Source organism: Camelus dromedarius, chromosome 4, assembly GCF_036321535.1.
Source record: "Camelus dromedarius isolate mCamDro1 chromosome 4, mCamDro1.pat, whole genome shotgun sequence".
Classification (NCBI taxonomy): Eukaryota; Metazoa; Chordata; class Mammalia; order Artiodactyla; family Camelidae; genus Camelus; species Camelus dromedarius.
Genome location: NC_087439.1, coordinates 91,398,066 through 91,425,615, shown reverse-complemented (window position 1 = coordinate 91,425,615; position 27,550 = coordinate 91,398,066). Strand labels below are relative to the sequence as shown.

The following is a 27,550-nucleotide window of genomic DNA, read 5'->3' as shown; positions in this document are numbered from 1 at the left end:
AGTTTCCCGGTTTCCCCCAACATTCTCCCATAAACCCTGGTCACACTTTTATCTGAGCACTAACCCTTTATCCTTAGATCATCTGTACATACAACTACCTGCTCCAGTGCTGGGCTGCAAGCTCAAAGTACAGAAAGGCAATCTCATCCACCTTCATCTCAGGAGCATCCATGCGGTGTGCTCCTAACTATAAACTGGCTCACAGCGGATACTCAATAAATGTTTGCTGAGCCAAACTGCAGAATTAGCTGGTAATACTTTGTAAACTATAAAGCACTCAAAAGATATTGTCTGCTGCTGTTTACTGTTTCCTTTTCAACCTTATTCTCTGTCATTCAGCATCCATGTGCTCCACGCAAACTGGTTGTTGAAGCCACACCCTGTATCCCACTTCTGTCTTAGTAGCTCACACTGGTCTTTTGTAAAGCTCTTTCTCTCCCCTTCACTTATTCAAAATTCAAACTGCACCAATCTATGGCCTGGATCTAATATATTCCTTCCAAGAAAGAATTCCTAGACAACCCTAACTAACCAGAAGTAAGGGCCTTCTCCTCTCAAATCTCAGAGCACTTTCTCTCAGGCTTGTGGCACTTACCACCTCTAATTGCCTTGCAGATCTAAGAAGCAGGAAGCTCTGGGCCTCTTATGTCTTCATTTCTCTCAAAGCACACAGCACACCCACAAAAAGTTTAATGAGTAATAGATTACTTCTGATTCAACATAGTCAAGGAATAGCCTTCTAGTATGTTTTAAGCACCTGGATAAGTGTTCCTCTCTTCAAGCCTTCTGAAACATCTTCCTTGGACATGTAGGTTTCAAATATGCTCTTCTTCTTCCCTCGTGCGGTCTTGTTCTTTGACTTTTTGTCACCTGGCGAAGCACCAACACCATGTGGACCAACCAAAGAGGACACACCTAGAAACACGAGGCAGCAATCAACTCTTTCCTCAAACATCTCTGTATTTTTAAAACTGGAGGTATTTTATCTTTTAAGTTTAAAAAGATTAAAAAGAGAATGAAACTCCCTGATAATGATTTCAGATAGTCATAAAAAGGAAAAATGAGTTAGGAAACATGAAGAAAAGGCACACAGATGAGACCTGAATTTTAAATCAGCACCACAACATAGCTTGAATAATGGGTTCAGTATGCATTGCTATTTATGGACACAAACTCTTAAAAATAGGAATTGCTAAAAGATGATCACTTTTCTAGAGGAAATTAAATAACTGTACTCAATATAACAATAAAGACAACAAGAAACCACACAATTCTAGAATAAATAACACAGGAGAATATTTAACAGGTCACCAAAAGAATTACAGTCCCCCTCAGTCCTAAGGCCTGCCCTGATCTCCATTCCACTTTTATTTCAGGTCTCCAGTTGCTAGAGTAGATTCCATTTTCCTTTTGCTACCTCTGGGGGTCCTTAGGGGCCGGAGGTTCAGCCGATAGTTAGGATGGCTCATTACTGGTTCCAAGGTCACCTCTTCTCTCCAGATCCAGGAGGACCTCCACTGCTCAGCTTAGAGTTCTTCCTGCCTTGAGCAGCTCAGTTGTCACTAGCTGAAACCAAAGAGAGATAAGTGATTAAAGAGCAGTTAACTTGAAGCCTCCTCTGTGGCCTTGGAAATTTAGTACTTAGATGTACTTGGATGGCAAAGGAAATGTGGTGTCCCTCCTGGGTCCTGGCATCACTTTCTCCGGGGCAGTCAGTCAAGCACACCATCTGTCCTGAGTTTTTTCTCAAGGCCTTCATTCTCATGGGTATCACCAGCCTGCTTGTTTGGGTCATTTCAACTAAAAACCTCCACAAATAGGGCAATGAGGTGGAAATTAAGATGTTCTGCAGTTCTGTTCAGCTTGTGACATGCACAAGAGCAGGAGGGAATATGGTTTTGGAAAGTGACAGAAAGATCTAGAATCTAAAGGCTACTAAACCAGATACTCAAGAGATGCAGAACTTTGTAAGTTTAACCTTGGACAAATGATATTCTTCTATGAAACCAATTAATTCCTTAGAATTCATCAACAGAACCTAATTTATGGTCATAGCCTGATGTCCAAAACTATCCAGGGAATCCCAGATGGTTCACTAGCTTTTAAAAAATGGCAATATTGTAGTTAGACATCTACTTCTTACTCTTACCTGCCATTACTTCAAACCAATCATCTGACCAGAAGCTCAGGCAGCTGTTCCTAAGGAATACAAGGCGGCTGCCTGGATCAGCAGACTGGAATGTTGGCCCTGCAGCTGGCCCCTGGCCTTCCACCTGGATACTGAACATGTCATCACAATGTCTACTTTCTACTATCTGCTGGCCACCAGCCCAGGATTCAAGACTATACTTGCAAATCTTCAAAATCCGGGTGGGCAGACTGCTTTCCCATAAAGTGGATCAAGATGTCATTCTGAACACTAGCTTCCATTTCCTCTAAATTTCCCACACATCCTTCACCAAAATGATGTAATTTTTCTTTATATTGAAATTAATACTAACTCAAGAGAAGAGAAGCAACAGAGACAAAGAGTAACAGGCCACTTAGTGATACATGAAGAGGTTCAAAGATAAAGCCAAAAAGTTGCAGGAAGGGAGAGAAACCGATGGTGTCAGATAAACAACAAGGTAGTGGAAAAGGCACATAGAGGAGTCCAGACCATCTGCTGCTTTCATTCAGAAATACATTCATCCACTCATTAATTCAACAAATATTTCTGCAAGGTACTATAACAGATACAATGAAGGATACAAAAATTAATCAGACTTATAAAAATCATCTTGAAGAACAATTAATAAAAGTGGGGAAGTGATAAGCACTTTGTTTTTTAAGTATGGGTAAATGTACATATGATGGGGGAGTCTTTCCAGGTCAGGAAATCTAGGAGAGCTTCAGGAAAGATTTTATGAACTGAGAATGTGAGAAAAGCATACTGCTGGCAAAAGGAAACAAAAATAGAGATACAAACAGAAAAACAGAGACAGGTTCTTGCAAAGGTAATTCCATTTGGATAAGGTCCAGCCTATATGAAGGGAGGCAGGGACAAGGAAAATAAAACAATTTGGAAGGTCTACAAAACTAGCCCAGTTTCTCAAAGGCGGTAGGAATTTCAGAAGCATGAATGAGCAGAAGAGAAGAACAAGAGGTCAGAGAAACGTTTCAGGAGAAATTATCCTGGTGTAGCATTTAGTCATCTGGAGTTGAGAAAGACTGGCAGAAGCTGCACCTTAGGAAAGGACCAGAACAGACTGGGTGAAAGGAAAGGGAGGCCTGAATTAGAGTTGCAGCTTCAGACAATGAAACGAAAAGAGCCTTATTACCACGATATTACACAGGACAAACTGGCACCACTTGGCAACCAGGCATGTCTGAAGGAGGGCAAGGGAGTGACAATGCTCTGAGATTTCAAGTAAGGAGACTGGGAGATGATAACATCACTAAATCAGAGAGGATGATGCATTCTACTTGGGGTATGACATACCTCTACATGGCAATACACACCTCTATATATACCTCCACACATGGAAACGCATACTTCTACACCAAATACTTGAAAATTGGAGCACAATTTAGAGATAAACAGCAAGCCATTTGCATAAAAATGGTAACCCAAAGTTTTCTAGATTAGAGGAGATTGCCAAAAAATGGTAAGGTGATACAGAAGAGGGCCTAAGACAAATTCTGGCTTAGAGCAACTTTTAGGAAATGCAGAGGAAGAAGTAGAAAATATACAAAGAAGCTAATAAAGATATAGGGAAAAAAACCAATAGAGTCTGTTGATAAGAAAACAAGGGAGAAAATAACTTCCAAGGAAAACAGGTTCATGATTAGGGTCTCCCCTGACTGCTGAGTAAGAATATAAATAATGGCAGCCTTGGGTGGGAGGTGGGGTTGGGGCAAGCTGCAAGCAGGAGAAAGACAATCCAAAAACAAGAGCCAGAATCAAAAATGGAGCACTTCATGTCAAGTCTTGATAGAGGCAAGAGTTCAAAATTAAGGGGAGTTACTGCCAATTAAGTGAGATGGAGGTACACAGGTCTCGACTCAAATGTCCATAGGTCAGCTGCATCTGTAACTTTCCTTCACAGCAAATATCTCAGCTGGTACGACTTACCCCTAGCTTTTCTCTCTAGCTCAGGAAGACAAGGAATGTTTGGTTGGGCTCATTACTGCAACCCCGCTGGCTCCCACAGTTCCTAGAATAGAATAGCTTAATAATCACTCCTTAAATGACTAGATGAGTCTGTTTTCATGAACAAGCAGTGAGAACACCAAGCAAAGCAGGGTCATTCAGGGAAACCACACTAAAAACAAATCAGCAAAGAATGGAAAACACAGGGCCCAGGAAACCAAGGTGGCAATAAGCCAGACAGCTGAGCAGAGAGTCAAAGCCTGACTTTGAGAATCAGAGCACTGGAAGGAGATAGGAAGATTCTGAGTATATAAGATGCTAAGCAGAACCTAAACAAACAAGCAACCTTCCTTTCCCAGTGATGCAGTTGTGAGGGCCCACTAAGCCTGGAGAAATCCTGGGCACTTCCTACCCCGAGACACTGAAAGCACAAGTCAGTTTCTAATCCTCACCAGCTTCCCGAATGAGGGCCACTAATATACTACCCAACTGCTCACTAGCTCCTGGAGAGCGTGTTTTGCCGTGGAAATAGCTGGACATTCTGAAGAGTTGGAATTGGGATTAGGATGAACAGGCAATATTGGTCAATAGTGTCACATGGTATAAAAAAAAAGCAGGAATGAGGAGGAATGGAGGAAAAGCACTAGACTTGAGAAATGAAGAAAGCACCTGGGAGAAAGAATTGGTATCTTGAGATCCAATGTATAGCACAGAGCAAGTGTCCAAAAATTTGAATAAATGAAGCCTATCTGGGACAGAAACCAGGTTACAATGAATATATACTAGTGAGAAATATGAATAAAAAGGCCAAGACCAGGGTGAGGCAAGCAAGGCACCTAAGGACACAAAATTTATAAAAGTAAAGTAATACAGATGTCAACCCGACACTTGCAGGACTCTGAGAGCAAATGTCTCATTAAATGTTTGTGCCCTAAGGCATCTCACTTGCCTTACCCTAGTCTCAGCCTTATGAGTAGCAAAAGCAGATGAAATTTAAGAACCTAGGTAGTGAAGGAAATTCAAGGAGATAAAGTCAATAGTTAGGTTTAAAGAAAGAAAAGGTTAAGCCTATTCAGAAGCTAAAATGAGGCCAATGGAAAAAGACAGTTGGTAAAAACAAGTGAAAGAGAGGGGGAGGATATAACTCAAGTGGTAGAGCACATGCTTAGCATACATGAAGTTCTGGGTTCAATCCCCAGTATCTCCTCTAAAAATAAAGAAATAAACCTAATTACCTCCCCCCACTAAAAAAATAATAAAATTGGGGGAGAGTATAGCTCAGTGGTAGAGCGTGTGCTCATACGAGGTCCTGGGTTCAATCCCCAGCACCTTCACCAAAAAAAAAAATGTGAAAGAGGATATAATTAATGCAATAAAGCAAAAAAAAAAAAAGGATGGGATTAAAATTAATCCACTGAAATTTTTAAACAAACAATTTACATTACACATAAATAGGAAAGACATAAAATAGTTAATGTTAAGACACTACTTTATACCTCTTTTAAAAACAGCCAAGAGAGCCCTATTTCATAGGGCTGAAATAAAATTCAGCTTGCATAAAATTCGAATGTTTAAAAATGAGACAGAGAAACAGACAGGAGGAAGGTAGGGGAAAGGATGCCCAGAATGGCTGAGTGAGGGGTTTGACAAATATTATCCTCAACAATAAAAATATCCCCAATAACAAACTTATCAAAACCAACCATTTAAGGATCTGGACATTAACCAAAGACATCAATAAATTGAGAAGTGTTTATTCAAGAAAATTTACTGAATCTCAACAACAGTGGAATATGTGGTGGGTTAGCCCGTGGCTCCTCCAATCCCACAGCTACTCCCTGTTCCTTGGTGTGGAAGTTCTACTAGGGCAGGGGCAAACTGTGATGACTGGCAGCCCCACTGCCCAAGAGACCTAAATTTATTTGGAGCAGAGCAAGAATTCCATGCCCAGGGACATTTTCAAAAATAGCAGTGATTCAAGGGGCAAAAAATCAGGGAAGGACAATATCAGAGCTAAACTGAGTTTGCAAAACTAGTTAGGGCAAGCAAGAGATCAGCAGACCAACCATAAATGTAACAAGGAGAATCAGGGAATGAGACAACAACACTGCATCTTGATAAGACTCTACTTTTTTCTGCTGTATGCATGCTCAAAACTGTAAAGGCACAGGAGAGAAATGAGTGGGTCCTAGAGAGCTACTCATCCCTGGATGAATGTGAGCCTTATAAATATAGAAGGCAAAAGCCAGGGCAGACTTGTAAACTAGCTCAATTTTGAATGCATTTCCCAAGTCTCACAAGAGCCAGTGACAAAGGGTGGAGGCCCCACTGTTCAAAGGAATTTAAACACAACTTCTGACTAATCATAGGCTTACCACTAAGATATGCTTACTCAAGGGCAACAACCAGAAAGTCACACTTAAACGTTTAAAAAAAAAAAAAAAGAAAGAAAGAACTGAGCAGAAACATAAGCAGCTACACAATACAGGAGAAACAGACTCCACAGAATTAGCCCATGTAAGCCACTAAACAAAAAGAGCAACCACTTCCAACTCTGGAGGAAAAGGAATCAGGTTGAAAAATATATTATCAAAAATGTTCCAGGTTCCAACAAAAAATATAGGATATGAAAAAAAAAAAAACAGAAAAAAAAAAACAGAAAAATGTGACCATAGACTCAGGTGAGGGATAGCTTCAATAAAAACTCTCTCTAAGCGAGCCTGGATTTTGGGTTTAGACAACAAAGACTTCAAAGCAGCTATTATAAATATGTTCAAAGAATTAAAAGAAACAATATTTAAAGGAAAGTATGATAATAATGATCCATTAAGTAAAAAACATCAATAAGGAGGTAGAAATTATTAAAAAAACCAAGTGGATATTCCAAGTTGAAAGATAGAATAATTGAAATTAAAATTTCACATGATGATTATACTTCAATAAAAAGAAATTTCACATGAGTTCAACAGCAGATTTGAACTAGCGGAAGAATCAATGAACCTAGAAAAACAGCTCAGTCAATATTATCCAATCTGAAGAAAAGAAAAAATAAAAATGGAAAAAAAAATTAAATCCAAATTCAGGATTTGTGATAAAAAGTCTGACTCCATTTTTTGATGACTGACCACTAACTTAAGTTTCACCTCCTCCTTCCCCTTTAACCCATCCTAGACAGGTTGATAAGAAAGTCCATTGCATCCCCATCTTTTTTGGCACAAGAGGGAAATTCAAATTTCACAAATCCCCAGTCTGTGTATGGGACGTTCTCTCTAGTCCCCTAACCATTATAAACTCATTCCTTCCACCTGGCTCAAGCCAGGCCAAACATCCTTATACCCACCCTACTCTCCCCAGGAGTCTCTTGGGTGAGTAATCAATTTTCTCTCAAATTCTCTTCATGTATGGCGTACAATCAATACAGACATCCTACTAATTGGGAACAGGTCCATTCCACTTCCAAAGGGTGACCACAGAACAGAAATGAAAGAGGGGACACATCTATGAACTTTACAGAAATGAAAATGATTATAAGGGAATCAATGAACAACTTAAAATCAATAGACAACTTAGATGAAATGGACAAATTCCAAGAAAGACAAATTACTGAAGCTGAATTAAGGGAAAATGAAAAATTTAAATAGACACATAAAAATAAAGAAATTAAATTAGTAATTTCAAATCTCTTAATTGGGGGGGGGGGGAGCCCAGATAGTTTCACTGGTGAATTCTACCAAACAGTAGAGAAAAAATAAAACCAATCCTTTTCAAACTCTTCCAAAAAATAAAGGAAATATTCCTGAACTAATTCTATGAGATTAGTATTCCCCTGATACAACGGGCAGATAAAGCTATCACGAGGGAAAAAAAAAAAAACTCTTTTAACATTTAAATAGTTCATAGTCAGTTTTGTTAATCTGTCAGTTCATTTATCAGTTAATAGGTCAGTTTTGTCAATTTGCATTATTCTAGGTATTTGTTCATTTTACCTAAAGGTTCCCCTTTTCTGGGGAAGAGAGGGGCTTGTTCAAAATATACTCATGATTTTCTTAATACCTATAGCAGCACTGTCCTTTCTGAAATAAGGGGAATTTTCAATATCTGTGCTGTTCAATATGGTAGCCACTAGCTACATGCATCTTTCAAGCATTTTAAAGAGTGGCTAGTGCAACTGAAAAACTGTCAAGTCTGAAACATCTGTATCTCATCTTTATTCTTGCAGGATATTTTTGCAGGTTTGAGAATTCTAGATTGTCAGTTATTTTCTCTAATTTGAAGATATGATTCCATTGTTTTCTGGGCTCCATTGTGTCTGCTGAAAAGTCTGCCATTAGTCTACTAGTTGGTTCTTTGAAAGTATTCACTCTCCCCATCTCTGGTTTTTGAAACTTTCTTTGTCTTTGGTCTTCTACAATATACCAAGGTATGGACTTCTTTTTATGCTACTTGGTATTAGTAAGGTTTTGAGAATCTATCGCTTGGTAAGTTTCAACAGTTACAGAAAGCTTTCAGCGAATCTCTTTCAGTATCACTTCTACCCCATTCTCCCTCAACCCTTTGTCTGGGACTCCAATTACACATTTTTGACTTTCTCAATGTCTTGATGTCTCCCTCAATCTCTTCAGTAATTCTTCCACTTCATTAATTTCCTCTTCAGCTCTAACTAATCATCTGTTGAACCCACCAAGTTCCTAATTTCAGTTATTATATTTTGAAGTCTAGATTTTCCATTTCATTCTTTTCAAAGTATTCAGTTCTCTGTGGAAAATGGTGAATTTTCTCTTCTATCTCTTTGAACAAGGTAAGAACAGCTGTATTAAAGTTGGCTCCTAAAAACTCCAGTATCAGAGGTTCCCATTGATCTAATATTATCTTGTGTTATTTTTATTTGATTTGGTTCATGTTGTTTGATCATGTGCCTGATTTTTTGTTATTATGGGCTGGACATTATATTTGAAAAATGTCTGTAGTAATAATTTGAGGCCTCTTATCACCTTACAAACAGGATTTACATTTGCTTCCGCCAAGCACCTGAGACAAATACAACAAATTACTTTAATCTCTTTTCAGGGTTTAAATGTATTCAAAGTAGAGCTACAGCTCCTGTAAAGGCCTATCTACATGCAGTTCACCCATACTTGTAGGTGTATCTACCAATCCCAAATAAGACTGGTTCACCAGGGCCACATACTCCCCACACAAGGAGGGCCTAAATTCTAATCCTTATCTCTCTGGCCCTGAGAGAATATTAAATGCATCACTCAGTTTTCCATCTTCTTAGTTTTTCAGCTGATCTCTCCCAAAACTAGTAAACATCTGTAGGAGACAAACAACCCCAAGCACTAGCCTTATCTCCTGAAGCCTTTATTCTCTCCTAAACATTCATTCTTATTACCTCTCAAATAATTCCAAAGGATTTTTCCCCCTTTGGAGGGTGGAAGGGGTGAGCTTGTCTAGTTGTTCTCAGAAGGAAGATTGGTTTCAAATTATTTTCTATGCCATAACTGAAAGTAGAAGTGTTAACCTCACCCTTAACTCTCTATTTCTCAGTCAATGCCTTTAATTCCCAACTTTCCCCTAAATGGATTCACTCTTCTTTCTCTCTGAAAATAGTTCTCTATGATTCATCTATCCTCCCCTACCTGTATGACAGGAAGAAATGTGCCTACATGTTTACAATCTATCCTCCTCAATGTATGTTCTTCATCCAATATTTATGTATCTACTCTAGAACTCTGCCATACTTATTAATTTCCATAGTTGCCTCCCCAACAGGATACAATCAAACTAAGAGGCCAGACTGCTCTCATTCCACATACTTCAAGCTATCAGCTACCATTCCATTTCTTTCATTCCTATCTCTGCCAAAGTTTGAAAATGTGGTCTAGACTCACAAACTCTATTTCCCCATGACATACTCTTTAATCCCCCCTGGAATATAACTCCTGTCCTCATCTCTACAATGAAATAAGGCTTTCAGTATTCCTAGGGAGGAAAATCCTCATTACTAAAATATATTCTGTTATTTTTTCCAGGCCCCCACCTAGAACAGGATGCCACTGATCAGCTCTTTGGACTACACACTCATCTCCACTGACATCCAGGACACAGCAGTCTCCTGGTTCTTCTAACTCCCTCCCCAATTCTTAAATTTCCTTGCTGACTTCTGTTCCTTCAATTACCTCTTCAGTTCCTATATGTGCAAGGTTCTGTTATTAAGCCTCATCTCACTTCTCTGTTAGAGTTTTAAATCTACATCTCTAACCCTTCTCTCTGAAGTTCTTCTTTAACTTTTCAACTTCCTGCTGAATAATACTGGCAAGCACTTTGAATGCAACATGTTTCTAATTCAAGTTATTATTGTCCTCAAACCAGATTTTCCATCTGCATACTGCATCCAGATTAATGACATCATTATCAACCTTAGGCAACAAACAGTAGTCATCTAATTTCTTTCTCTCCATTAATAATATTCTATTACTAAACTTTGTCTATTCTGTCTTCAAAATGTATCCTAAAAAGATTCCTTTCTTTTCCAACTTGAGTAGCACTGTCTGAATTCAGGTTGTTGCAACAGTGTAGCCTAAAGATGACAACAGCTTCTTAACTGGTCTCTCATCACTAATCTCTTTTCTCAACCCGTGTTTCATCTAAAACACAGAAGATATTTTATGAAAAGCATTTCCAAAACCCTTCAGGGTTCCTCAATGCAACTCTGTAATCTAACCTACTGTCATGCTTAATTGTATGTGTCAACTTGACTGGCTCACAGGGCACCCAGATATTTGGCTAAACATTATTTTAGATTCTATCTGTGAAAATGTTTCTGGGTGGAATTAGCACTTGAATTGGGGGACTCAGTAAAGCAGTTCATCCTCCTCAATGTGGGTATGCATCACACAATATGTTGAAGGTCTGAGTAAAACAAAAAGGCAGAGAAAGGAAGAATCTGGCTCTTCCAGCCTGATTACTTGAGCTGGGACACTTGATCTTCTGCCCTCAGCACTCCTGGTTCTCAGACCTTCAGACCTGGACGGGAATGTATATCACCAGCTCCCCTGGTTCTCAGTCCTTCAGACTCAGACTGAATCGTACTATCTGCTTTCTTATGTCTCCAGCTTGCAAAGAGCAAATCATGGGACTTCTCACCTCCATCATTGTAGGAGCCAACCCTATTAAATATCTTCCTATACCTATGTCCTATTGGTTCTGTTTCTCTAAAATTCTAATGCACTTATCTTTCCGGTCCAATCTCTTACTCAAGCTTTTTTCAGTATCACACCATGTGAACTCCTTATGAAAATGTTGTTAGGAGAGCCCATGCTTGTTACCAAAGCTTGAAAAATGACTTAAAATCAAAAGTGGGGTGGGAGGAGTAATCGATCAGGATGGCAGAGTAGGAAGATGCAGAACTACCCCACCACCACCATGAACGTATCAAAAACACATCTACATGAGGAACAATTCTCACGGAAAACTAGCTGGAAACTGGCAGAAACACTCCTTTACAACAAAGCTATAAGAAAGATCTACACAGAACCAAGCAGGAAGAGAAAAGAAGCAATCAGGTCAGGACCTGTTCCCCCTGGGAGGGGACTCAGAGGAAAAGAGAGAATACACAGGCAGAGATTTGCCCTGGGGAGTAACTGGTTCAAGCCACATACTGGTGCCCCTGTCCTGGGGGCTGACACAGCGAAGGCAAGCCCCTTTGGCTGGTTGGAGGGATACTAGGACCAACAGGAGGGCTGTGGGAAACCTGGATTTCACTTGTGAAGAGTATGCGAGTGCTAGCTTGCTCCCAAAACAGGGTGGAGAGGGCAGATTGAGGACTGCTCCAGTGACTGCCCAGTTTCCCACCAAATGCACAGGTACGCGCCTCACCCGAAGCCAAGTCAAGAGCCACACTTACTTCACCTTGCAGCTCTACACTGCACCAAGAGCCCCCACAACTGGGAAGAGAGCTCAGCCATAGGACACAGAAGTAACTTGGACCCAGAGTGGTGTCTCAGTATGGTGGAGGGATGGCAGCTGGCCTGCCAGAGCCCCCACCCCGTCATAAGCTGAGAACCCACACAGGCCCCTTATGCTCCAGCACTGATCCCTTCTAGGGCAAGGATGCTAGTCCTGGGAAAGGGGAGAACATATACTTCATGGGAACAGAGCCAGCTTGGATTTGACCCTCAGGGTTTCTGCTCTATCAACTTGAGATTCAACCCTGCCCCCAATTGGATAATAATGGCCACTGAGCAGAGGGGAAGCCCAACCTCACACCAGACTCTTCCCTAGCCCCTCTAACTCCAGCCCCACCTTCTACTAAGGTGATAGTTTCCAGCACACCCTAAGGAAAGATGTGACTCCTATTCACAATAAATCCAGACCTCTCAGCAAAGGCACTAGGCACATGCAGACTGTACAGAAACACTCTAACATAAGGACACCCCTTTAAGACCACAATAAGTAACTATTTCACCTAAATTCATAGAGACAAAGAGTGTTAAGCAAGATGAAAAGACCGAGGAACTGGTCTCAATTAAAAGGTCACAGAAAAAACCCTGAAAAAAATATATAGTGAAACAGAAATAAACAATTTACCAGATAAAGAATTCAAAGCATTAGTAATAAAAATGCTAACTGCATTAGGGAAAAGAATAACTAAACAGTGAGACTTTTAACATGGAACTAGAAAGTATAAAAAAGAACCAGTCAGAACTGAAGAATACAATAACTGAAAGGTAAAACATACTACAAGAAATGAGTAGCAGACTAAGTGATACAAAAGAATGCATAGTGATCTGGAAGACAGATGATGGAAATCACTCAATCAGCAAAAAGAAAAATTAATCTTTTAAAATCAGAACAATTTAAGAGATGTTTGAGATAACATCAAGCATACCAACATTCACATTATAGGGGTCCCAGAAGGAGAAAAGAGAAGAAGGTCAAAAAACTTATTTGATGAAATTATGCCTGAACACTTCCCTAACATGAAGAAGGAAACATATTAAGGTACAGGAAGCAAAGAAGGTCCCAATCAAGATAAACCTAAGTAGACCCACACCAAGATGTATCATAATTAAAATGGGAAAAGTTAAAGATGAAGAGAGAATCCTAAAGTCAGCAAAAGAAAAACAAGGGAAGCCCAATAATGGCTATAAGCTGATTTTTCTGCAGATATGCAGATATGGCTATAGGTCAACATATATGAACTCCACAGTAACCACATCAAAAGCCTACAACAGATACACAAAAACTAGGAAGAAAGGAACAAAAGCATACTACCAAAGAAAATTATGAAACCACAAGAGAAGAAACAAAAAGAAGAAAGGAAGAACAGAAAAGAACTATAAAAACAACCAGAAAACAAGTAATAAAACTGCAATAAGTAATACTTACTAATAATTACTTTAAGTATCAATAAACCTAATGCTCCAATCAAAATATATAGGATAGCTGACTGGATAAAAGAAAACAAGACCCTTATGTATGGTGCTTACAAGGGTTCACTTCAGAGCTAAAGACATACAGACTGAAAGAGAGAAGATGGGGAAATATTTCATGTAAATAGAAACAACAAGAAAGTGGGAGGTGCAATAACAACAGACAAAATAGACTTTAAAACAAAGTCCTACAACAAAAAACAAAGAAGGGCATTATATAATGAAAAAGGGATCATATGTTCATGTATAACAGAAAAATTGTGCTCTACACTGGAATTTGACACAACATTGTAAAATGATTAAAAATCAATAAAAAAAATGTTAAAACGAAAAAAAAAAAAGAAAGAAAAAGGGATCAATACAAGAAGAAAATATTACACATATATGCACCCAGTACAGGTGCACCTAAATATATAAAGCTAATATTAACAGACATAAAGGGAGAAACTGACAATAATACAATAACAGTAGGGAACTTTAACTCCCCACCAATATCAATGGACAGATCATCCAGATAGAAAATCTAAGGCAATGGTGGTCTAAATGATGTAATAAATCAATTGAAATAATAGATAGCTATAGTACATTGCATCCAAAATCAGCAGAACATAACATTCTTTTCAAGTACACATGAAACATTCTCCAAGGTAGATCAAATGCTAAGACTACAAAACAACTCTCAACAAATTTAAGAGGATGGAAATTGTATCAAGCATTTTTTTCTGACCACAATGGTATGAAACTAGAAATCAATTACAGAAAGAAAAATGGAAAAAGCATAAACATGTGGAAACTAAACAACATGCTACTAGAAACCAATGAGTCAATGAAGAAATCAAAGAGGAAATAAGAAAATATCTCAAAACAAATAAAAAGGAAAACACAACTTTCCAAAATCTATAGGATATGGCAAAAGCAATTCTAATAGGAAAATTTATAGCAATACATGTCTTCCTTAAGAAATAAGAATCATCTCAAATAAATAACCTAACCTACCATTGAAAGGAATTAGAAAACAAAGAACACACAAAACAAAATCAGCAAAAGGAAGGAAATAATAAAATCAGAGAGGAAACAAATAAAATAGAGACAAAAAAAAAAAAAACCCAAAAAAACAAAAGACCAATGAAACCAAGAGCTGGTTTTCTGAAAACATAAACAAAATGATAAGCCCTTGGCCAGGCTAATAAAGAAGAAGAGAGAACCCAAATAAAATAAGAAATAAAAAAGGAGAAATAACAACCAACACCACAGAGATACAAAAATCATAAGAGAATACTACAGTTATTTGCCAACAAACTGCACAACCAAGAAGAAATAGACAAATTTCTATAAACATACAATCTTCCAAGACTGAATCAAGAAAAAACAATGTGAACAGACTGATCACTAGTAGTGAAACTGAATTTGTAATTTAAAAAAGAACTCCCAGCAAACAAAAGTCCAGGACCGGATGACTCCACAAGGGAATTCTACCAAACATGTAAAGAAGAGGTAATACATATCCTTAAGGCTCAAACTATTTCAAAAAACTGAAGAGGACAGAACTCTCCCAAATTCATTCTACAAAGCCACCACTATCCTGATACCAAAATCAGACAAAAGACAATGACAACAACAACAACAAAAAGGAAGTAAGAAAGAAAATTACAGGCCAGTATCTTTGATGAATAGAAATGCAAAATTCCTCAATAAAATGTTAGCAAACTAAATCCAACAAGATATAAAAAGGATCACACGCCATAAACCGAGACTCATTCTAGGAATGCAAGGATGGTTCAATATTTGCAAATCAATCAATGTAGTATACCACATCAACAAAAGGGGGAAAAATCACATGATCATCTCAATAGACAAAGAAAAAGCCCTTGACAAGTTCAGCATCCATTCATGATTTTAAAAAAAACAAAAGACAAAAAACAAAAAACTCTCACTAAAGGGGTATAAAGGGAACATGCCTCAACACAGCAAAAGCCATTCACGTTAAACCCACAGCCAACATAATACTCAACGATGAAAAGCTGAAAGCCTTCCTGATAAATTCAGGAACAAAACAAGAATGGCAACTCTTACCACTTCTATTCAACACAGTATTGGAATTTCTAGTCACAGCAATTGACCAGAAAAAGAAATATAAGGCATTAAAATTGGAAGGGAAGAGTAAAACTGTCACTATTTGCAGATGACATGATACTAGATAGAAAACTGAAGTCTCCACAAAAAAGCTACTAGAAATAATAAAGAACTGAGTAAAGTTGCAGGATACAAATTATTTGTATAGCTGTATAGTTGTTTTCTAAACACGGATAATGAACTATCAGAAAGAGAAAAAGAAGCCCTGTTTACAATTGCATCCAAAAAGAAACCTAGGAATAAACTTAACCAAGGAGGTGAAAGACCTAACCTCTGAAAACTACAAAGAATTGATAAGAAATTGACGATGATACAAAGAAATGGAAAGATACCCATGTTCTTGGATTGGAAGAATTAGTATTGTTTAAATGACTATACTACCCAATATAACCTACAGATTAAATGCAATTCCTATCAAAATAACAATGGTATTTTACACAAAACTAGAACAAATAATTTTAAAATTTGTATATAAACACAAAAATCCCCAAATAGCCAAAACAATCTTGAGAAGGAAGAACAGAGCAGGGGGTATCATGTTTCCTGACTGGACTATACTACAAAGCTACAGTAATCAAAACAATATGGTACTGACAAAAAAAGACACATAAGTCAATGGAACCAAAAAAGAACCCCAGAAATAAACCCACACACTTATGGCCAATTAATCTACAAAAAAAGGAGACACGAATGTATAATAAAGAAAATGATCTCTTCAATAAGTGGTGCTGCGAAAACTGGACCTAATTTTACATCGCAAAAGAATAAAATTAGAACATTTCCTAACACTATATACAAAAATAAACTCAAAATGGATAAAAGGCCCAAATGTAACATCAGACACTATAAAACTCCTAGAAGAAAACATACAACAGTCTTTGACAAAAATTGTAGAAATATTTTTTTCATCTGTCTCCTAAGCAAAGGAAATAAAAGCAGAAATAAATAAATGGGACCTAATTAAACTAAAAAGCTTTTTTTGCACAGCAAAGGAAATTACTGAGAAAATGAAAAGACAACCTACTGAATGGGAGAAACTATTTGCAAATGACATCACCGATAGGGGATAATATCCAAAATATACAAACAGCTCATATAACTCAGTATCAGAAAAACAAACAACTCAACTGAAAAATGGGCAGAAGACTTGAATAAACATTTTTCCAAAGAAAACATACAGATGGCTAACAAGCACCTGAAAAGATGCTCAACATCACTGTTAGAGAAATCCAAATCAAAACCACAATGAGATATCACCTCACACCTATCAGAATCCCTAACATCAAAAAGTCTACAAATAACAAATGTTGGTGAGGATGTGGAGAAAAGTGAACTGTTGCTAGGAATGTAAATTGGTACAGCCACTGTGGAAAACAGTATGGAGATGCCTCAAAAAAGTAAAAATAGAACTACCATATGATCTGGCAATCCCACTCCAGGGTATATATATTCAAAAAACAAAAATTCTAAAAGAATATGAAAATGAATATATATATATATATATGTTCATGTAAGACTGAAGCAATGTGCTGTACACCAGAAATTGACACAACATTGTAAACTAACTATACTTCAATAAAATAAATAAATAAAATTTAAAAAAGCAATAATTAGAAAAGATACACACATCCCATTGTTCATAGCAGTGTTATTTACAATAACTAAGATATGTAAGAAACCCAAGTGTCCATTAATATATGAATGCATAAAGAAAATGATACAGAAATACACACAATGGAATATTACTCAGCCATAAAAAAAGAATGAAATTCTGCCATCTGCAACAACACGGATGGCCTTAGAGGGTATGCTTAGTGATATAAGTCACATAGAGAAAGACAAATACTGCATGATGTCACTTATATGTGGAATCTAAAAAATAACACAAACAAACATATATAACAAAAAAAAAAGAGAGAGAGACTTACAATTAAATGGAGTGTAATCTATAAACATATTGAATCACTATGCTGTATACCTGAAACTAATATAATATTGTAAATCAACTATACTTCAATTTTATAAAATTGTAATAATAAAAATAAAATAAATTTAAAAACAAATTGGGTTAACAACTATAAACTCCAAGGGAAAAAAATTACCTGAAGATTCTGAAGAGTAAACAAAAGAGACAGATTACTGGGAGGAATAGAAGTTTAGAGACATGACTGGCACTGAAATGAGTTTCATGTGTTTGCTTTTTTGTGGGTCTTTTTGGAGGGGTGGAGGAACAGGGGTAGTTTTGCCTGAAGGGCAGGCCACAGTCACAGGAATGGTTCAGTATAGGCAGCTAAAACTTCAAGAGAAATCCCACAGGCTGCCTGGCCAGGAGAAAGGGACGGAAAACTGGGCAACCACAGCTGGCCACCAGTAACAATCTGAAAGAAAAGAGAGCCGAAGAAGGGACTCCTCCAATTCTTATAAACATTGTACAAGTCTCAGGCTGACCCCTTACACAGTATCATAAAGGCTTAAACAAGTAAACTCAGATTTGAACCTACAGGAGACAAGATTTATAGTCTGAGCCTAATAAGGTCTGAGACTAAAGGCCAATGAAATCAAAAACATAACATTCTTCAGCAGAATTTAAAACAATTCAGAATTACAAAAGACACTATTAACTACATCCAAGACACGATCCAAAATTATTTCACATACAAAGGATCCAGAAAACTTGACCCATTCCAAAGTGGAAAAGATTAACACAAGCCAATCTCAAAATGACTGAGAGGTCAGAATTATCAAACAAGGATTTTAAACCAGCCATGATTACTATGCTCATTGAGATAAAGGAAAAGACACTTGAGTGACTGAAAAGATAGGAAATCTCAACAGAGAAATAAAAATTTACTTTAGAAATGAGTACTTTAAAACTGAAAAATACAATATCTGAAATTTAAAATTAAGTGGATGAGCTTAACAGAAAAATAGAGATAAAGAGCAAACATCAATGAGCTTAAATTTATCAATACAAATTATACAGTCTAAAAAGCAGAGAAAAAAGATTGAACAAAGAGATGAACAGAGCCTTATGGACTTCAGGGACAACATCAAAAGACCAAACATAAAGGTACTGGAGCCCTAAAAGATAAAGATAGAATGAGTCTTTAGAAAGTAGAATAAATAATGACCAAAACACCCCAGATTTGGTGTAAAAAGACATAAATATATAGATTCAAGAAGCTCAGTGAACGTCAAAAAGGAAAAATTCAAAGAAAACTACATATAGACTTATCATAACCAAACTGCTGGAAACCAGAGACACAGACAAAATTTAAAGCAGCCAAAGGAAAATGATCCACTACATAGAAGGGAATGTATTCAATGGCAGCAGATGTCTTATCATTTCTTATCATCTTCTTTCAAGGCATCCAGAAGACAGTGGAACACTGTCAGCACTCCTAAAAAATCTTTTTATCATCTTCTTTTGTGACACCCAGAAGACAGCAGAACAACTTCTTTAAAAAGCTGAAAGGAAAAACTATCAACCCTGAGTTCTATATCCAGCAAAAATATCATACAAGAATGAAGGCCAAATAAAGACATTTTTCAGATAATGGAGAACCAAGAAAATCTATCACCAGCATTACTGCACCACAAGAAACAACAAAGGAAGTTCTTTAGGCTGAAAGGAAATTTTGATATCAGAGTAAAAACTGGATCCTCAGAAATGAATGTTAAGTATTGGAAATATTTAATGTACATAAGTTATACCTCAATAAAGTAGTAAAAAAAAAATTTAAGGAAAATTATTTCTAACCTAGAATTCCATACGCAGCCAAACTAAAACTCAAGTGTCAGGGTAGAAGAAAAGACATTTTCAGATGTACAGATCCAAAAAGTTTATGTATTTTTTTCCCTAAGAAGCTACAAAAGGATGTGCTCCACTAAAATAACAAAAGTAAACTAAGAAAAAAGATGACATGGGATACAATGAGGAAGAAACATAGAACAAAAGAAGTACAAAGGTAACTTTCAAAAGAAAGAGAAAAGAGACTCCAAGATGGCAAATACACTAGGCATAAGAGGCAACTGCTAGATCAGAGGACAATGGTCTAGATTAGAGCAGTATCAAGAAGTAGATTGATATCACCAAGACCCCTGCTACTAAAGTCATTATTGTCATTTTAACCCAAAGCAGAAAGCTGGAGTGAGCCCAGTCTGCTGCTTCTTCTTGGCTCAACTTGACCATATGATGAAGTCTTTATTCACGCCTGCAGCAACTTGATTCAGCTGAAGCCATTCATTTCTCCACACAGAAGTGTTCTACTTTGATCAATTCATGAGGTTGTGAATTAATTACAGGATAGATTATGCACAGTATGCTTCCTTTTATACAACAAAGAAAAAACAAGACTTACACACAAACATATGCTTATTTGCACAAAAAAGACTAAATAGTAAATTAGAACTAGTGAGAATAGATAACTACAGGGGGTAGGTGGGAACAGGGTGAAGGAAGAAGGTGAAAACTGGGTAAAAGAAGTGTATATGGAGTTCACATTTCACTGTATATGCCTTTGTGTATGTTCTGACTTTCATATATTCAAAGAAAGGAACATAAAATAAGAATGGGGGAATAGCCTAAAATGCAGTGCAAACAAAAACAAGTGATCCTAACTATGTTTGCTTGTTTGTTTGTTTGTTTGGGGGGGGGATAATAAGGTTTTCACTTATTTAATTATTTTTTAATGGAGGTACTGGGGATTAAACCCAGGACCCCGTATATGCTAAGCAAGCACTCCGCCACTTGAGCTATACCTTCCCCCAACAATTATGTTGAAAATGAAAAATACAACATATTGAAGGGACAGGAGAAAAGAACTAACTCAAGTAACTTCTAAGCACATTACTTAAGTAAACTCTAAGGCTCAAGACAAAAAAGAAGTGTAAATAGAAATTAAATTCTAATTAATAGGTTTTTCACAGAGGTATGAGTCAGCAACTCTTAAAACTACTTTCTGTATATTCTAGCACTGAATAAATAAGTAAATATTTGTTTACTTATTCTTACTATTATGGATAATAGGAGACAAGTGTGTCAACATTGGAAAGAGAAACAAAGTGGAAAGGCTAGAATAAACCCTACAGTATAGAAATGGAACTGGAGGTATCACTAATTCAATGATTCATAATACAGACAGAGAAACAGATGTGTCCATATACATACACACAAAAATATATATATACACAAGTTATGCATGTATATATTCCTACAGTACCTGTCTTCTAAGAGGGCCTAGAACCAGTGATATCCTGGTGGCAACAAGCATATCTAGGGCCCAGAACTCAGTGTCTAAATACCATTCACCATTAAAAGTAACCAAGGTTCCTTAGAAAAATGGCCAATTCTGAGACTGCAGAAAGGAAAGTACAATTTGAGCCTAGAAAAAGAGCTGGCAAACTACAGCCCACAGGCCAAATCCAATCAGCGACCTGTCTTTGTAAATAAAGTTTTATTGGAACACAGCCATGCTCATTCATTTCTAAACTGTCTATGGCTGCTTTCCTGCTGTGAGGGTGGAGTTAAGTAGTTTCAACAGAGACCATAGGGCCCATTAAGCCAAAAATATTTACTATCTGGCCACTTAGAGAAAAAGTTTGCCAAGCCCTGGCCTAGAGTATCTTGTTGTTCCAGAAAGTAAGGACTAACACTCAAAAAGTGATGGGGACATGTCAAAAGTTCACAGAAGCCAGTTTAAAAGGCTCCTAGTGGCCAAATATATAACAATTTAAGTATCAAAAATTTTAAATGGTAACAGTTTATAACCCATTAAATAAGAATCCATGAATTCATACTGATAAAGACAAACAAATAAATAAAACGGAAGAAGCTCTCTTTACACTGGAATCCCAAATAACATACAAAAAAAAGATGGAATTAGAAAATCATCATCATAATTAATTCATGTTCATCAATGGATGTTAAAACTAGTGATCGAAAGTTTCAGGAATAATACAATATTAAATAGTCTCAAAATATCCTCAAAGATACTTATTAAAAACAAAGATAAAGCATATCCTGACAGTGAAGAAATCTGGCAGACCACCATAACTAAGTGATAAAAGTAAACAAACTGTAATGGAACAAATCAACATCATACGCCTCCTGATACAATACACCAAGAAAAACACGGCACTTGTGAAACACCAATTAGAACCAAACCAAGAGATATGCTATAAAATAACTAGCCTATAATCTTCAAAAATGTTAAATTCATGAAAGGAAAAACCGTTCCACATTAAAGGAAACTAAAGATACGTGACAACTCTATGCAACTTGTGATCCAGGAATTCCTTTATCTTTTTTAATACAATTTTTAAAGGTTACTTTTCATTTACAGTTATTACAAAATATTGGCTATATGTCCCGTGTGGTACAGTACATCCTTGAGCCTAACTTACACCCAATAGTTTGTTCCTCCCACTCCCCTACCCCAGGATTTTCTTTTCATATAAACGATGTGATTGGGAAACTTGACGATATGTGAGTAAGATCTATAGATTAGCCAACAGCATTATACTGATGTTAGTTTTCTGATTTTGATCGCTGTAAAACAATTATAAAAGAGAAAGGCTTTGTTTTGAGTGTTTGCAACTTACTCTCAAACCGCTCAAAAAAAAAAGAGGTCAAGTGGGAAGGGCTGTTAAAATAAATGTGGTAGAATGTTAATGCTGGGGAATCTGATAATAGTACTATTCTCACATCTTTTCTGTTGGTCTGTAATTATACATTTTCAAAAAGAATCCAAGTCTTTAATTATAAAATCGTATCTGTTTATTGAGCTGTATTTTTCTCATACTAAAGAGCATTGCCAACAACTAACAATATAACAATATTAAAACACCCCCTAACATCATACAAATGATATACTAAATAAAAGAAGTTCAAATAATCACTTAAAGGATATGTGGTCTACAAGATCATTTCATCCTGTTTCATATGGGCCAAGAGATTTATTAGCTGCAAGCTCAAATAAAGTGATCTCAAATGAGAGTTATGTCAGTAAAAACACTGCCTCTCAACAGGTCAGAAGTGACTTTACTTACTTATATTTTACAAAATATTTTGAGGATTTAAAAGATTAAATGTCCTGAAAGGGACAACAACCCAGCACTTTTTGCAAACACAGCTGTTGGTTAAAGCTCTTGAGAAAAGAAAAGCTTTGGAATGAGAATCAGTTGTAGGAAGAGATAATGGTTATAAAATACTAAGAAAATTTTGGAATCTTTTTGTATGAATCTCCATAATAGCTGACTTGTCTCTAAACATGTACTTCATTACTATATCCTAGGGACGCTTCAGGCCCTGGGCACAGAGCAATAAACACAAGACCAACAAGATCTCTATTCTCATGGTACTTACAACCTAGGGGGCAGACAAGCCAATAAACAAGTCAAGAAACAAGGCAGTCAAATAGAGAGATGAGCTAGTGACAAATGGGATGGGGAAAGAGAACACTACTTTTAGCTTTGTGATTAGGAAAAGCCTCTACTGAGGAGATAATTCGGAGCTAAGATCTGAATGATAAAAAGTCAATGTGAGGGTCTCAGGGTCTGGCCTTTTTGGCAGAGGAAATGACAAGTGCAAAGACAACAAAAGAAAAACCATCTAAGCATGTTCAAAGAAATTTTAAGGGTGGAGGGCCTCATTAATACTCTTAGTGTAGTAAATGATACCAAAGAATTGTCAATTCTGTATCAGGTGTGATAATGGTACTGTGCCTCTGTATGACAATCTCCATACTGCATATGTACATGTATGTATAAGTACAATAAATGATGTCAGGGGTTTCTTTAAAATATTAGAGCAAAGGAAAGAGAAATTAAAAAGGGATGAATAGGCATATGTGAAAAAACTCTTGAATTTGGTAAATGGGCTTGATGAATTACTCTCGCTAGTTTTTGTGTGTTTGAAATTTTTCATAATAATTTTAGAAACTCCATAGAAGAGAAACTTCATGCTAAAAAGGGCAGTTCCTCATACCATCTTTCCTTTACTTTACTACTCCAGCTCAGCTCTTACCTCTTCAATCCTGTCTCCTGATCACCTCATCTGAAGAGCTACAAAGGAGAGCATTAAGGACAGGTACACATTAGGTAGGTCCTAAACTCTGGCTGAGTCCAGTTTCTAGGACAAACAGAACTAATCTACCTAAGGCAGGGTTGGAACCCAGAGAGAATTAAGAGAATATAAAATAAATAGCCACATACTGATAAACAAGTCATTCTTTCTGAGGCAAACAGGAATTGCCTGGACTACGGACAATCCTCCCAGAGATTAAAAAACACAATAGGCTTCTTCCCTCTCCATTCCTTGGAGAATGCTCTGGCGAAGATCTCCAGATTGTGAAATCCCACTGTCAGTTTTCAGTCTTGATCTCACTTGACCTTGCTGTAGCACTTGAAACACAGTTGAGCATTCCCCCTCTTCTGGAGATTCTCTACTTCCTTGGCAGACATGACAGTAGTACTAAAGATGCCGGTCAGTACTCCTTCCTTTAAAGGACAAGGCTCTTATGAACGGTCCCTCCTGAGCGATGGCAAGAAACTTTTGTCCCAGGCGACCAGTTCCAAAGGAACCAGGAGTGGGTCACTAATCCAACAATCTATGATCTGTAGAATGATGTGTCAGAAACTTCTATTTCTGGTAACACAGTGGAGCCAATATTCTGAAAAACCTTCTGATACCAAATTACCACAACTGATGAACAAAATATTATCAACCTGAGAACACAGTGGGCTCTTAAGAGAAAAAAGAAAATCTCCAGAAGCTAAAAATCAAGTGAAAGCTAGAAACCAGAATACATAGAAGCTGAGGCTACAGGGACCCTGGGAGCAACATCCTGGTGTCAGTATCGAAGAGACTTATAGTTTCAAGTGGCAGGACAGATAAAGCTAAAGCCCTGACCATATGAAATGTAGACAAGTGGAGATTAGCCCCACTGCAAAAAAATGAAGACCCTTGAGGAGCAACTAACTCAGTGAAAATGTAGGCTAGGAAAAAAATACACCTACTGACGAAGAAAAGCAATCAAGAAACGTGTCTGTTTTGACCTGGGCTCTAAATGCGGGCAAAGGAGAGTTCCCCCAGAAGATTCATAAACACAGACCTGCACTCATGCAGTGCCGTCACGCTAACCCAAATCATACACACTAATTTAAAGTGACCCTAGGTTGGTAGTGTCCCAGGACGCTGGCTGAATAGAAAAAAAACCAGAACTCAGAGCTCTCAGAACTATTCACTTCAGAATATTTCCACAGTCAAAGCCTGGCAATTGCTTACAAAACATATGAGGAAGAGAGCCATCATAATTGAGACTCACACACAAAAAAAAAAAACATGGTGCAAAGTAATTTTGGGTCATAAAAATGACAAACACAATTATTTTAAAACTATAATGTGCATAAAGAAATAAAAGAAAAAATAAAAACAAGTGAAAGCAGCTTACAAAAAGACACTAAACAGAACTTTCAGAAGTAGAAAGTCACTAATGGTGGGTAATTTTATAGGTAAATAAAATACTAGACTTTTTTTTTCCTCTTGAGTTTTTAAAATTACATTAAATGGTTAAAAGCAGTATATTGTCTGATGTGCTTCTCAATGTATGTAAAGGAGATATTTAAGACAATTAATTAGAAAGTAGGGAGGATAAAGGGGCCTAAATGTGGTAAGGTTCCTACATTTCACCTGAAGCAGTAAGATATCAATACTAACAGATGATAACATAGCAGGGATGTCAATTCTACCCAAACGGATATTGAAATTCAACATAATTCCTATCAGAATCCCAAGATTTCTTGTAGATATAGACAAGCTTATCTAAAATTTATACAGAAATGCAAAGTAACTAGAATAACCAAAATAATAAGAAAAAAAGAATAAAGTTGGAGAAATACACTGCCCAATTTTAAGCTTTAAAGAAATCAAGCCAGTGTGATATTTTCACAGGGTCAGACATACAGACTAATGGAGTAACTTAGAGAAACCCAGAAATAGACACACAAATATGCTCAACTGATTTTTGACAGAGATGCAAAAGCACCTCAAGAGAGGAAAGATAGCCTTTTCAACAAATGGTGCTAAAGCAACTGGACATCAATAGACAAAAAAAAAAAACCTGATTTCCACAGTGGCTGCACCAAACTGCATTCCCACCAGCAGTGTAGTAGGGTACCCTTTTCTCCACAGCCTCTCCAGCATTTGTCATTTGTGGATTTTTGAATGATGGCCATTCTGACTGGTGTGAGATGATATTTCACTGCAGTTTTGATTTGCATTTCTCTGATAATTAGTGATATTGAGTGTTTTTTCATGTGCCTATTGATCATTTGTATTTCTTCCATGGAAAATTGCCTGTTTAGGTCTTCTGCCCATTTTTGGATTGGGTTGTTTGTTTTTTTTCTTATTAAGTCGTATGAGCTCCTTATATATTCTGGAGATCAAGCCTTTGTTGGTTTCATCGTTTGCAAAAATTTTCTCCCATTCAGTATGGAGATTCCTTCAAAAAGACACCTGCACCCCAATGTTCATAGCAGCACTATTTACTATAGTCAAGACATGGAAACAGATGTCCATCAACAGATGACTGGATAAAGAAGATGTGGTATGTTTATACAATGGAATATTATTCATCCATAAAAAGTGACAACATAATGTTATTTGCAGCAACATGGATGTCCCTGGAGAATGTCATTCTAAGTGAAGTAAGCCAGAAAGAGAAAGAAAAATACCATATGAGATCACTCATATGTGGAATCTAAAAAACAAACAAACAAACAAACAAACAAAAAAAAACAGAAACAGGCTCATAGACATACAATACAAACTTGTGGTTGCCAAGGGGGCAGGGGGTGGGAAGGGACAGACTGGGATTTCAAAATCTGTAGATACTGACAGGCATATGCAGAATAGATAAACAAGATTATACTGTATAGAACAGGGAAGTGTATACAAGATCTTGTGGTAGCTCACAGTGAAAAAAACAGTATGACAACGAATACATGCATGTTCACGTATAACTGAAAAATCGTGCTCTACACTGGAATTTGACACAACATTGTAAAATGACTATAACTAAAAAAAAAATGTTAAAAAAAAAACCTGACCTAAACCTCACATCTTATACAAAAATTAACTCCAAATTAATTCTTAGACTCTGTAACACCAAAAGCATCATCCATAAAGAAAAAAAAATGAATAAACTGTTATTCTTTTTTCATTTCAAGGACCTGAATGATAGTTGAATGATAATTTAAGAAACTTTTCTCAACATGTTGAACATTAGAGCTCTTCTCAGAAGACTAAAAAGAGTAATTCGAATCTGAGCTCTCTGTTTTATCCTTAAGCAGTAAAATGGATAGGTGGAAGGGACTTACATATATTATTTCAATTTAATGAAAGACATTGGCTAGACACCATTTACCTACAACCTATCATCTTAGGGTCTTCATGAAAAGCTCTAGGGAGTTAAATTTGAGTTTAGACACTCGGGGCTAATTCTGGGACTGCTGGCATCAATCAAGGGTTACTGATATAGAAAAAGGGACATTTTATATATTATGACAAGGCTGATACCATATCATCTTAAGCTCCAGCTCTCAATGCTTCTCTAACTTGTAAAGTCTTGTAACTCTTAGTGGAATTTAGGTTTATATAGTTTTAGCCTAAGTTTAAAACCCATTACACTAGAAAATGTAATTAAGAGACTTAGATTATGAAATATTTTATTTCCTTCTGCAATCCCAAAGACTAGTAAAGTGCCTGCTAAATAATAGGTCAATAAAGTTTGTGAAATGATCACTTTCTAAGGAAAAATGAAATTCTGAAATTTAAGAAACTGGAATAATG

General features: G+C 36.9%; 1 protein-coding gene across 4 annotated transcripts in view; it reads right to left on the bottom strand.

Moving 5' to 3' along the window:
• Positions 1-27,550, bottom strand: part of DIS3L2 (DIS3 like 3'-5' exoribonuclease 2) — a 321,790-nt gene that overhangs the window by 277,522 nt on the left and 16,718 nt on the right. For 3 of the 4 annotated variants that reach the window (XM_064485261.1, XM_064485263.1, XM_064485262.1), the window contains exons 2-3: positions 1,418-1,566; positions 758-915 (exon numbers count right to left, since the gene is read on the bottom strand). In XM_064485261.1, the coding sequence (XP_064341331.1) occupies positions 758-915; positions 1,418-1,469 (210 nt within the window). In that variant the 5' untranslated portion in view covers positions 1,470-1,566. The remainder of the gene's footprint in view (positions 1-757; positions 916-1,417; positions 1,567-27,550) is intronic. The other variant, XM_064485264.1, reaches the window with a different exon arrangement.